We start from the raw sequence: 14,069 nt of genomic DNA on the forward strand, positions 1-14,069 counted from the left end.
CACTTCATCTTATTTAGTTCCTCTTTTGTCTCTTTTCTTTATAAGGTTTGTTTTATTTGTTTTAGGTCTTCCTGAGGAAGCAAAGAGAACACAAGAAAAAAACAGCTTCACATTTTTTAAATTATTCTCTTCTAATTTGATACAAAACCATGTTTCAATTGGATTAATGAATAGTTTCAGCACACCTAAAACTGCATTTTAATGAAAATTTTAAGTAGCAGATTTTTTTTCCCCCTACCTCTATTCTTGTCTATTGCTTTTCAAAATTCAGAAAATGTCACTCTTTCATAATTGCCAAGGCACAGTATCTTTTTCTTCTCTTTTTGAATTAAATATTTTTAAAATGCAAGCCCTCATTTTTTAGTTTTGGAAGGCATTTTCATGTTCAGGCTGTGGATTTTGGTTCCAGCAATTTTCCTTTTCCAAATCTTCTTTGGGATCTATGCATCTTGGGGAAACTCTCAGCCAAACCAGAGTAGTTGAGAAGCACTGACTTGTGTGGAAGTGGTGAGGCTCAGGCTCAATTTCAGTGTGGCTGTATGATCACTCTAGTGCTGAAAAGTTGCTGACAGCTTTTCTTGGTGAAGATTTTGGGATGTTAAACACATCTGTTTCTATCATGTGTTTAGCATGATAGAATCCTTGAATTGCACTCATTAATTACATTAACTACTTAATTAATCACATTCCTACTTTTTGTAATCAGGTTTCTTTTTGTCTGCAAATGATGCTTGGTGGTCTCAGTCCTTTGCAGGAGATAGTGTATCCTCTCAAGTGATTCCTTCCTTTCTTCTCTTCCTCACCTTTGTAAGTTATTCAGAAAAATCTGCACTTCTGGACTACTTTAAGGATCAGAAACGTATTAGTCAAAATGTTTCTGCTGTTGTGTTTACTTTGCCTAAAGGCAAATACAAATTTAAATTGGAAGAGAAAAGGGCTGTAACAAGGCAAATATAATATAACTTAGAGTCCAGCTTGGCAGGCAGCTTTTAACTGTTTCCTCTTTTGACTATATGGTGTCTTGACCCTGGCTGGATGCTCTAAGCTGCTCTATCACTCCACTCCTCAGCTGGGCAGAGGAGAGGTAAATAAGGAAAGGCTCTGAGATCAAAGTAAGGGCATGGAGAGATTACTCACCAATTGCCAGCACAGGCAAAACAGATTCAACTTGAGGAAATTAATTTAATTTATTAGCAATCAAATCAGGGTAGGACAATGACAGGTAAGATCAAACCTTAAAACATCTTCACGCCACAACTCCCTTCTTCCTGGGCTTAACTGTACTCCCAATTTTCTCTACCTCCTTCCCCCAGCTGTTCAGGGGTATGAAAATGGGGGGTTTGGTCAGTTCATCACATGTTACCTCTGCTGCTCCTTCCTCCTGGGGGGAGGAATCCTCACACTATCTCCCTGCTCCCACATGGGCTCCTCTCTCCATGGGGCCACAGGTCCTGCCAGGATCCTGCTGCAGTGTGAGCTTCCCAAGAGGTCACAGCCTCCCTTGGGCATCCACCTGCTCTGATGTGGAGTCCTCCAAGGGCTGCAGGTGGATCTCTGCTTCCCCATGGGCTGCAGGGGCACAGCTGCCTCACCATGGGCTGCAGGGGAATCTCTGCTCTGGCACCAGGAGCAGCTCCTGCCCCTCCTCCTACACTGGCCTTGGGCTGTGCAGAGTGGTTTCATATATCCATCCTCCATATATTCACTCTTCTCTCTGGCTGCAGTTGCACAGGGTTTATTTCCCCTTCATAAAGACATTATCCCAGAGATGCTACCATTGTTGGTGACGGGCTCAGCCTTGTCCACAGAGTCCTTCCTTGGAGCCAGCTAGCATTGGCTCTGCCAGACATGGGAGAAGATTCTAGCAGAAAATCCACCCCTGGTGCCTACCCACTACCAAAACCCTGCCACAAAAATCTAATGAAGACTATTTTTTCATTCTTCTTTCCAATTATAGGCCTTGCCATCACCTTTGAGAGGTCCAATTGTGTGAAAAGGTGGTTGGCTACCCCAAGGGACTGCAGACAGAGTAGAGTCTTTGCAGAGAGAAATCTGACCACAGAACACTGGATATTTAGCTTCTATATGTAGGTAGCAGCAAGCAATCAGCAGTTCCAGGATGGCTGCCAGGATGTTCATGGCAGGTGCACCAGGTCTCCTCATAACCTGCACTTTCGATAGATGAAGTTAATTTCCCCCAACAGGCACATCTTGTCCATAATTGCATCAAAGCAATGTCATTCAATAGTATTTCTAGATCTGTAACTTATGAAGTGCAACCTATAATTAGTGCAAATTGGCTTCTTCCTCAGATAACGATTTTTGTCAGTCATGCAAGCACTAAATTGCATGAAATCACTGGATTGCATCACAGCCTCTGAAGCTCCAGAGATATTGAGCAAGTTACCTCTGGAACTTTTGTGCTTGGGATTTATTACACATTTACTCATCAGAGATTATGCAATGATTAAATCCCCATATTTGGCCATGTTCCTTTCAGCTACTGCCTTCTCATGCCCTTTGCTTTGTCAAAGGAGTCCTAAACCATTGGAAATTACAGAAGGGAATTTCCCATTTGGTTCTCTGTTTCCTGGTTGATCAGCTATATTGCTGTAAGGCTTTATTTTCATCATTTCAGAAAAGGTACTAATATGCAATAAAACAACATCTCTTTGTGAGGAGGAAAAACATGGAAACTATTGTTAACTGCCAGTTGATTAACAACTGTCATTATGTTTCTCATCTTTTGTAGGGGACAGGAAAAGATACTGACAGTGTCTGACATTCAAGTCGATAAGAGAAGGTTTGGGCTTTTTTATTTTAATCTTTCACGTTTAATATTAGACCTAAACCCATAAAGTGACAATAATCAAATGGTTAATGATTATAAAATTCCTTCTCTTCAAAAGTCCATGAAGTGTTTTAACTCTTGTGTGGAAACCAGGTGGACTGCTCCTGTGCTTCTCTGTGATGGGGAGAGTGATGTGGTAAGCTCTTTCCCCCCAAAGAATGCCTTTTTTCCCCTGTATGGGGGTGTTTATCAAGGTTGAACTATTAAGTCCTCTTCAGCTCTTCAGACTTCCAGCAGGTATGTCTGTGAGTAAGAGTCCTTTGGGATATAAGAGAGGAAGCATATTATCAGGATGCAGCAGCTTGGTGACCAGGGAAATTTGCCTCTGGCTGTAGCTTTGCAGATGGTGTCTCAGAGCAGTTTGACTCTGCAGCTCTCCTCTTTAACATCCCCAAACTGCTCAGAACTGTCAGTTTCCCAGTATTATTTGGGAAAAGGCCCAGTTTTTCCTGATGCATTTCCTCTCCTTCCACAGGTCTGACTGAATGGCTCTGCAGCACTGGCACTTAGGCTGTCTTTGCCTCATCTTTTGTTACACACACAGGAAGGGTGTGAGCCTGTTCTCTGGAACAATGGGAGAGGAAGCTTAGGAGAGGATGAACACTTTGTCAGTCTATGTTTTGCTGCTCTGCCTTACTGTGAATGCAGTTGTTGTGAGGGGATCTGAGGAGGGACAACAGAAGGGAGGGAAGCTGAGAAGCTGACAGCAAAGTCAAGTCAGGAAGACAAATAAGTTAGGAAACTAAAATAAGAAACAAACAGCTAAATGGGGAAAACTCACAAAAAATAATGTGGGCTTGATTGTGGCTTGGGAAGGAACCCAAGTTTAAGATCATGCTCAGGGAAGGGCCACATCCAGCTTGAGTATCTGCAAGGGTATTCAAACTAGGCTTTCACATCCTGTCCTGGGCAACCTGTCCCAGTGCCTCACCCCCTTGCTATGGAAAGCAGATTTCCCCACATCTGATGGGAATTTTCCTTTTCACAATTTGTGGCTGGTACCTCTCATGCTTTGGCTGTACCCTCTAAGGAGACTCTGGGCACAGCCCTCCCCATGCAGGCACCAGGGTAGGGAAATGATGGCCTCCCTTGACCTGGTGGTCCCTTCCATGTCCACCCTTTAAAGTGCAGCAGTGTTAAGACACTAAACACATTTATATGGCACCTGCAACTGACCCAGGAACAGGCTCAGAAGTGCCACTGGCCACCCGGGGCCTGGCAGCCCCATCTCTTGCCTGTGTGGCAGTCCCCAGCCAGCCCATACAGCCCCACTTGGTCACACAGGTGCCAAAGGAAACCAGGTTAAAAGTTTGGTTGGGTCAGGGTGAACAACAGTCACTGTCCCATCATGCCCAGGGAATAATGAATAACACTTCCCTGGAACACATAAGCACCTCCCTGTTTTTATATATTTTTTGCTTTCTGTTTGCATTATGGGTTTGTGAAGATAAAAGACTGATAAGATACAGTTATGTGTCATATTAGAACCAGCAGAGCTTTCTTGAGCTGTTTGCATTAAACGTTTTTGGATTGTTTTAACTACTTCGTGCAAATAAACTGAAGGTGCTTTGTAGACACCAAGTACAAACAAAATGACAGCGTTCCTAAAGTTTGGGCCATCCTTGTGGCTGTTGTAAATCTAAATCTTAACCTAATTTCCTAAATCAAACAAAACATGAGATAAAAGGAGCACCATGAGCATGAGACCAGGCGTGATGAGGTGCATCCCCAGCCATGGTCAGTTATGGGAACCACTGGTGTGATGAAAACTGCCTGAGGGCAGGAGTATGGGGTGAGCACTGCCCGAGTAGTGTCATCACTCTGGTATCCAAACTGCTGGTGTTTAGGTAGAAGTGTCAAAGCTCAGATGAGAAGATTCTGTCCAAGAAGCACTGAATGGAGAAGAAATAGACATGTAGAGTCACAAGGAAGACTTGAGGTGCAAGGCCACCTCCATGTGGATAACAGTATGGACTAGGAAATGGCATAAGAAATGCCAAAGTTGGGTACAGGTGTAATAGATTTGGGATCCATGAAATCTGTACATAAAGGAAAAAACTGCCATTCTAGGCAGCCAGTTTGAGGCCTTGCCTAATGCTGACAGATAGTCTTTAAAGCAGTGCAGAGATAGCTGCATACTGAGAGCATTGATCTTTTTATATTTTTGTGGCATTTCGCTGTGATCCATAAAGCAGTTACAAAAAGCCGCATACATCAGGGCATGGGTTCTTTGTTGCCTCCTCCCCATCCTTTGGCCAGTTGCTGTGATTCTGCAGAGAAGCATGTCCAGGGTATGTGATGCCATGCACACTGCAAGGTTGCTCATGTATACCTCAACCATATGGAATTCCCTAAATTCTCGCTATTACATAGAGAAATTAATTTCTCTGAATAGCATTCTGTTCTAGAGTTCGAGCTGTTTACATTTCTACAAAGAAATAATAAGAACTCACCCTTTGATAGAGGTACTGAAACTCCGTGAAGGATAGAAGGCATGTGATTATAAACTGACTACAACTGTCCATGAGCTCTACCTTAAGAGAAGCCACTCAAAGCTCAGGTTGCTCTATAAGCACCTGGAGCTGGCAGCAGCTCCTGTGTACACTGGCTGGCCAGGACACAGCCTACAGCCATAACAGTAGTTTCACACAAATCCTTGAACAGTATGGGAAAGTACCATCCTTCAGTAGCAGCTCAAACAATGTATTTGGAGTGGTGACAGAGCCTCTCCCTGGTGGTTTCTCTAGAGCTGTGCAAGGCAATTTCAAGATTGTGTGTATTTTTGTTGAATGTTCAGGAGTCACAATACTCTGGTATGGTCTGGGAAGCAACAAACTACAGCTATTGTTCATTAAGCAGCATTAATGCATCCTAGACAGCACAGATTCAGAGGAGAATATAGGCCCCATTTCAAGTCTCTTTTAAGTTCATTCTGTTTCAGATGAAATAGTTCAGGTGTGTTACAAACTGGTAGGAATTCATGGCAGGGAATGGTTAAGGAAATGGATAAGGAAACTGAATAAACCCATTTGCAGTAATCTGGAAAGCCTGATGTTACTGCATTGGCCAACCAGTAAATATTAATGTAGTACTTTGGTGTCAGTGCAGCTTGTGACCCAGCTCCTGTGAGCTTACCATACTGAAACAAATCTGGCTGGCTCAGCCCACCTCCCTCTATCCCCAGGCTGGGTTTATTAAACGAGGGCACAGCACACACACTTTCTGTAGGTAACATTTAAAGTTACCTACATTTGACTTTCCTCATTTCACAACCCACACTCCTACCCCTAAAATTACACATGCTTCACCCACAGAACCATTACCTCACAGCCTTTTGCTTCCTTTTCTTTTAGACGGAATCTTTAAGCTACTTAAAAAAAAAATATATATATTCCCCAGCACACTGTTATCTCTGGTTGTAGCACCCGGAAGGAGTGCTGGGGCCAAATTGGGCACGATGGAATTTGCTGTGGGGAAACCCGCTGATGACAGTGGAACCCGCCCGTGTGAATTCCCGTGGCTCCTGCCACCCCTTTATAAGCAGGTGGAGGTGCGGCAGGGCTGGCAGGACAAGCAGCCAGGCACTCGCTAAAGCACAGCTGCCTGTGTGGAGAGGGAATGATTGGCTGCAGCAGCAAGAGCATGGTCCTGGTTTCCCTGCTGGGGCTCCTGGTGCTGCTCCTGTGCGGCACCTCCGAAGGTGAGTGAACTCGGGCGTTCTGCCCTGGGGAGGGCTCCCGGTGCTGCTCGCAGCTGGCAGCACGATGAGGCTCAGCTGTAAGGGAACGGTTTCAGCAAAGTGTGCTGCCTCATCCTCCTCTTCTGCCACGAGGGAGCTGGATGGCTGGGGCTGACCAGTGAGTGCCCTAGACAGCTGGGCAGAGTGGGCCAAATGGGGTCAATTGACTTTGTTGTTTTCCTTCACTCCAGCACAAAGCAACCAGGATTGTTGCCTGTCTTACACCAAAGTGCGTCTGCCTCGGTGGGCCCTGAAGGGTTACACTGAACAGCTCTCCAGTGAGGTCTGTGACATCCCTGCCATCATGTAAGTTACTTTCTGAATTTCCTCTGGTTTTTCTAACATATATTAACCTTAGGATGTCTGTTTGGGCTAAAACTATGATTTGAATGTTAAAAGCATGATTTTTCCTGCCTTTTCAAACAGTTAAATTAACTAAATAAATTGTATCTCACACCTGTAAACAAAACACACAACCTCTAGTTGATAGGGACTACTAACTCATTGGATAGTCATACAATGTAAATAATAATTCTGACTCTTTAGGAATCAGCTGTGAAACAAAGACATGTTTTGTCTCCAGCTAAGGATGACTCTGGCCAGCATAGAGTGCTCCCTTGCCAAAACCTGTGAACAGACACATAAGTGACAAGACTTCTAATTCACAGGGATCGGATTTTTTTTTTTACAAGGTTCTGGGCTAGGTGTTGATCTGTCACCTTGGCTTGATAGCAGCTATTCTCCTTAATCTTACAAATTGTTTCTGGCATCAGCTAAGGTCTTTGCCTCAATAGATCAAAGAAATTGAACACCAGTTTTTGGTGCAAAAAATGATCCCTGAGACTGAAGTAGCTATTACATTTGAATTTCTTTTTGCTCATATAATATTGAGGCGTTTGGAGCATCCCATGTCTACGGTTTACAAAAGCAGTTGCTATTGATCATTATACAGAGTAACAGCAATTACTGGCAGGGATTTCTAATGATTTACTGATTTCTTTATCATTATTTCTTTTCCAGTTTCCACACCTCCAGTGGGCTGAAGGCCTGTGTAAATCCTAAGGAAGGCTGGGTCAAGAAACATCTTCTTTTCCTGAGGTAGGAGTCAAAACTTCTAAATAACACTAGGCTGATGAAAAACAGGGCATGTATGAAAGCCTGTCTCTTGTGTCTCCTGAATGCCACTTTTGACAGCACTGGCGAACACATTTGTCTTTCCATGTTCTGTCAGACTTAGCTGCTCCTTTCTAGAGTCTTCTCAGGGACAGTCATGTCACATGTCCCTTTCTTCCACCTGACCTACTCTCTCAGGAAAGAAGAGAAAACTATAACTGACTTGTGGCTGAGGTCATTATTTATGTGTGTCCTCTCTCCCTTTTAACAGCCACAAGCTCAGGAAGATGTCAGCCTGACATGGTTTCCAGCAAGGAGCTAAACACAGACGTGGCTGAAGAAGCACTGGGTTCAGGCTCTTGGCTGAGATAGTTTGTACACTGTTGTGTGCTCACTCACCTCCAACTCTGGCTTCTTTGGAACCGTTGACCTTCTCAAGTTGATTCATATTGCATCGCTGTTTTGCTTGAGTTAAGCATGTTAAAGTTTCTATTTTTACTAATATGTGTATGTTACTGATATGACATGAGTACTATTTAGTAAGGACTACCTTAAGCTGTTGTACAGAGCGTGAATTTTATTAAGTTTATTGCATCTTATTTTTGTTTTCTTCAGCATGTGTAAAGCAGGTTATTTATTCTGTTTATTTTGTTATTGTCTTGTGCCAAAATGTTTCCTTTAAGCTGTAGTTAGGATTATAATACCTCTTGAACTATTGTTAAACAAAGTCTGTTTGTAGAAAAAAATGGAAATTGGAATTAAAAAAAAAAAGTTAAAATTGGCACTCTCTGGGATATGCTTATTTGTTTTTAATTGAAAATGTGACTTGTGATTGAAATTCAGTCCTTAGTTATGAGCCTCCAGCTAAAATAATTACACAGGTGTGTTGACACCTGTTAAAGCCACTTTCCACCTTGCTCACTCTGCTTGCCCTAGGGGTACCTATGACCTCTGTAAGATATAATCCCTTCCTCACCCGCAGACAGCTGCTATATATCAAGTTTTTGTTTAGCATGAAGACTTAGCTTCATCTTAATCAGACTTGAGGGAACCCCTTTTGCCAGTTTATTTATCCAGGAGAAACCTTACACAGTGTTAGTGGGCAAGCTTCTAGCTTATCCACCAAGGAGGATTCATATGGTAACACAAATCTGCTCTCAAGGGGCTTTTTGTAGAGGAGAAACTTTCCTACTCTTTTTGTGTTTGCCTGTGGTACCCTATGGCTTCCAGCATAATGAGTTTATCCTGATGCAGGCGTGCAGAGGGCTGTAAGCCCTTGGCACAAGAGCCCTCTGTACTCCCCTGGAGGAAAGACATAGAAAACCAACAAGACTTTCCCCAGAGATTAGCAACCTTCACTTATGGCGACAAAGTGAACCATCCCCAGCATGCCTTGTTTCTATATGGTAACAGCCTGTATCCAGTTGGCTAATTGGTTTCTACCCCACCCCCTGCCTTTCCCATAAAAGGCCCCTGTTTCTGCCCCTGACTAGGGAGTTTACTTCCCGGATTTTTCTTCATAGGGGCCTGCGGGACAAGAAAAGCTACCTCTGTGGGGTAGCCAAATGAGGCTCCTGCCTCTCTGTCTCCCCGTTCGCCTTGGGTGGTTTCACAAAGAGCTGAATCACAAGAGCTGATACCATTTGTGGCGGAGAAGTCACTACACTTGCTGAAGTCACCTGCTGTCCAGGGAGGCCTGCCACCGCCCCTGGAAGAGTTGTACTTTGCAGGATGCTCTCTCTAGGAAGGTTGCAACACACTGGGTTGTCCACCCCTGGCCTCCTGAAAGCAATACAGGAGCTCTTGATGGAGGTCAGTGATGCCTGATAGAAGTAATGAGACTTCATGGAAGAGATGGGTCCAGGTGGACTGGGGAAGACTGCTCAGCTTTTTATGTACTGTTGCATGGCCCACGTGGACTTCAGGAATGTGACTGTGTAGGATGTACAGGTGTAGTCCTCTCACTGTCAGCACCAGAGTCTTATGGATAAATTTACACCTTACCTTTTAGTCATAGAAATACAAGCAGTAATTTTAATTTAATTTAAACTTAAATGCAAAGTATTTTTGGTGCCCTTGAGAGAGGAGCTGAGAGATACTGGGTTTTTTAAAATGGTGTTTGAGTGTAAGGCTGTTATTTTCTGGTTTCAAAACCTGCTAGAACTTAAAACAATCTGCTTGTGGCTCTACAAATCTGGGAACTCTCAGTTCCCTATGAGTGAAGATCTGAAGGAGGAAGTATCTAAAGGAGCAAAATTAATTAGCTTTAATTTCCTTAAGATAGATTCCTGTTATTGAGAACATAATGTACTCTCCACGGAGAAGTAATTACCCAGCTTTTTCCCTGGGCATTTCCCTAACTTTTGGGCAGAACTGCAGAGCTCTGTCTCATACCTGCTAGCACTGGTGTGGGCTGTTTGGGCTCAAAGAGTTCATAGGCTAAATCAGGTACCAACAAAATGGTACAGACATGATGAATGGGTCTCTGTTAAAAGTGTTGGAAGTTGATGTTCCCCATGCCTACCTTGGGAATTTTTGTTAGGAACCAGAGCTGTAAAGAACTTGGTGCAGAAAAACCTGGAGTCCTAGGGTTGAATTCAAAGCAGGGGAGCAAAATAAGGAAGTGAAGACCAATGTGTGGAATTCTGTGGGTGGCTCTTTACTCCCAGTTCAGGCCCCTTTAAAGTTTTGTATTTCTTCTGTAACTTGCCCTTCTTCTGGTCATCCATAGGTCTATTGCTACAAAACCCCACATGCTTCATCCACAGAGCTATGACTTGTGGGATTTCTTTTTAGTTGTTCTTATTCTGCTCAAATTTTTTTTCATAACCAAGTCCCTGGGAAGAAAAAAGATATTGAAAATATTGGTTTCTATGCTGAATATCAGAAATTGCTAAGGTTTTTATGTTACTGGTAGGAAAGCCTGTGTAGAAATAGCATGTCCCTCCATGCCTTCCTGGGGCTACAAATAGGCATTATAAGTGAGTGCTACAACTCCAAAATCATCAGATCAGAGGCACATTTTTATAAGTAATCTCAAGTGTTCAGTTAAAAGTTCAGATAGCTCTGTAAATCATGACCCTTTATAGGAAAACCTGAATCCTGATTACTTTGGTGGGACTGTTCTGCATTTGAGTAGGTGAGTTTCTATCTTCTCTCTATCTTTGGCCTTCAGCTCCTAATTCAGCCTGTGCAATGAATAATTTGGAGACTTTTTCTCTTCCATTTATATAGTTTTTAAAAAAACATTATTTTTTTCTTGAAAAATGCTTTTTATTATAGCTTGGATATTTGGGAAGTAGATATGAGAGCTTTCCTGTCAAACTCTGAGCATAACTTTATACTTCAATTTCAAAGTGTCCTGCTTTCCCTGCATTGAGACCAGTCCTTGGTGATTGTTCTGCCAGCTGAAGTATTGCTATTGAATTCTATTTCTGTGTATTCTTTCTGTGTTCTTTTTGTTTGGTTGGTTGTTGGTTTTTTTTTTTTTTTTTTTTTTTGGTTGGTTTTTTAAACATAGGGGGTTTTTTTGCTTATTTTTTAATTACCTTTTTTTTTTTACCATAAAGCAATCTCACACCTTTCCAAGTCAGGAATTGCAGTATTTTGTTGTGTTAGGATCTTTGGCAGAAAAATTTCTGTCCACATATGGAATCATAATTAGATTTAATAATTTCTAATTTTTTTTAACCACACTCCAGCACAAAGCAACAAAATAACAGCATTGCACGGTCAGTGATTTTTGTAGGGAATAGCAAACCTTCTGATGATTTAATTTTGCTGTTAAAATATAAAAACTGACTCATTTCATCTGCCGGGGAAGTACTAGCAAGTTATTTATTGCATTTCTCCTTAGGTGATGGCAGCTTCCATTAGTTGAAGACTGTTTTATTCCTTCCTTGTCTCCCAATTTTTCATCAAAAGGGGAAAAACACAAAGGGGGGTTGTAAAGCCCCTGTGAATCCAAGAGACAAATGGCTGAATGGCCTTGTCCTGCAGTGTGCAGCTTTCAAGTATATCTGAAACCCAAACTCTACTGGGTGTGCTTAGTGACAGTGACACTTTCAGCTCCTCCATAGGGATGTTGATAATTGGTCAGTTATTTCCAATGACCAATACCAACAAGCCCTCACACAAACTAACTTCACCCCTGATGAACTGGAATACACCATTCAGCTGCAATTTTGTTGAGAATTGAATCAGTGAACTCAAAAACCACAAAGGGCTTTAAGCTTATGACACTGTCACTTGATTCTAATGGCATCCACCATGGATGAACATCAAAACAACAGAAATGGATCAATTGTAACACACCTTCCATATGCTGAGTTCAGCTGTGTGACACCCTGGAAGTCTTGCTCCAAATACCAGGCTACAGGCAACATCCTTTGCCAAAAAATGAATCATAAAAGAAGCTTTTAGTCTTCAGAACAAATCCACTGCATTGTGCATGCTAAGTGTACTAAGCAATTATAGCTGTATGACTTGTACATAAATGAAAACTATGATTTATGTTCCCATGATCTTGTGGTTGGTGTATTCTGAGAGGTGTCAGCCTTAACTGTACAGTGTTACAGTCCTAAGTCTGTAAAGGCTTTTGAATTGCTGTGTTTATTCTTTCTGTGCTGTCAGGTGCAGATAGCTTCCAGCCAAAGCCCTCCTAGAGCTGCTGCTGTTAGAACATTTAAATGTGATATACAATAGCTGCAGTCCTGTGGCTGCTCTTGTACATTAGCCATAGACTATTGCTCATACAGCTACTACTGCGAATAAGCCGGGCACTTGTTGAATAGCGTTTTAGCTTTCTGGAATTTCTAGCATTATTCAAAGATTATGCAATACAAAATACATATTAAATGTAAAAGCAGCAGATGAAATTTAGAATACTGTATGGATAAAAAGCAAATATGCCACAGGAAAAGTAGAGACTAAAATACTATTGTTAATTTTTGTTTTTAAATTTACGACAGAATTTCTATAGTTTTGCTTCCATGACTTCATTTATACCCCCAAAATAAAGTCATAATTTCACTTGTAAGCATCTGCATTTACATTTCCATGTTCCTGAAATTTTGCTGCTCCCTAACTTTAAACTGAAAACTCCATTAATTTTTTTTACACTCCCTTTGTATCAAGGAGAAAGTTTATAATCTGGGTTGAAACGCCCTGAATAAATAGATATTCTCCAAATAGTGTCCATATATGGAATGTGCTGGATATATGTACAAGGCATGTCCTATGTGAGAGGGATTTTAGCTACCATTGTGGCCACACAGCTGATGTACAAAAGTGAGGAGAGAGAGATTGCACATGGCACATTCTCCTAGACTGATAGTACCAGCAAAGGGATATGAACATCCAAGGAAAAAGAGCTACCCCTACTCTCAGAAGAGGTGACTGATGCATGCGGGAGTTGACTTTGTATAGGAATCTGTTCTACAGATAAAAAATCGTATCTCAGGTTCTGTTGAATTTGAATCCTTCCCAATTCTTAATATTCCTGAGATGCAATCAAGCAAGGTTCATTAAATATATAATTAACTACCACACATATAAATTTAAAAACCCAACCCCTTGATTAAGCTTGTTTGTATGATCTTGGTATCCATTGCATTTCAGTGTACTAGGTGTTCATGATACTCCTTCTCTTGAAGTATCTTGATTTACCTAAAAATCTAAGCTTCACAATGATTATTTTTTCTAGCTCTCAAAATTAACCCAGACAAACCACTGGAAAACAAATGATGAAGAACATCTCAACAACTTTTCACACCTAAGCTAGTTGAATGATGTTTCGACACCCAACTCATGTTTTTGCGTACCAGCTGTAGCAATGAAATTTAACAGGAAGGTTGTTGCCATGTTTCTTTCAGTGAACCCTACTTCCAGTTACCAGAAATTATGATCTTGAGCCCCTTTTTCAGTGAAAACAATGGCTGTTCTAGCTGGGTCTGAAGATGTGCATGTTGTTTCTATCTGTTTGGTTTATAGGGGTTTTTTCTCCTTGGCATCTTTAATGCTGGAGATGAATGGAATGGCTCATGGCATTTAGAGATGATTCAGCATGCCTAGGCTAGCATTGGCTGTCTCTGTGTCACAGGACATGAGAGGACACATGCGGGTAGCTGTAATAAGATATCAGATTTTCTGTTAGATAACACTTGATTAAGAGATGTGCTCATGATAAGAAGGAGGGAGAGAGAAACAAACAAGCAAGCCAGCTTCTGGAAATGGGAGCAGGGTGGCCCATCACTTGGGTTTCCTGGTGAGAAAGCCTGAATGACAAGGATCCACTTAATAGATAGCTACAAGATAAGGCAACTCAGGAAACATGAAACATTGAAATAGTGCAGCTGGGGATCCATG

General features: G+C 42.0%; 1 protein-coding gene across 1 annotated transcript; it reads left to right on the forward strand.

Annotated features, from left to right (window-relative positions):
* The first annotated feature begins 1,585 nt into the window (after window positions 1–1,585).
* Window positions 1,586–8,487, forward strand: CCL20 (C-C motif chemokine ligand 20). Its single transcript, XM_042041764.1, has 4 exons — window positions 1,586–6,551; window positions 6,782–6,896; window positions 7,611–7,688; window positions 7,975–8,487. The coding sequence occupies exons 1-4, from the start codon at window positions 6,470–6,472 to the stop codon at window positions 8,000–8,002; spliced, it is 303 nt and encodes a 100-aa protein (XP_041897698.1). The 5' UTR covers window positions 1,586–6,469; the 3' UTR covers window positions 8,003–8,487.
* The last annotated feature ends 5,582 nt before the right edge of the window (window positions 8,488–14,069 follow it).

The sequence above is a fragment of the Corvus kubaryi genome, unplaced genomic scaffold, assembly GCF_017639235.1.
Source record: "Corvus kubaryi isolate FWS band 111438036 unplaced genomic scaffold, C.kubaryi_AGA036_p1.0 37397, whole genome shotgun sequence".
Taxonomy (NCBI): Eukaryota; Metazoa; Chordata; class Aves; order Passeriformes; family Corvidae; genus Corvus; species Corvus kubaryi.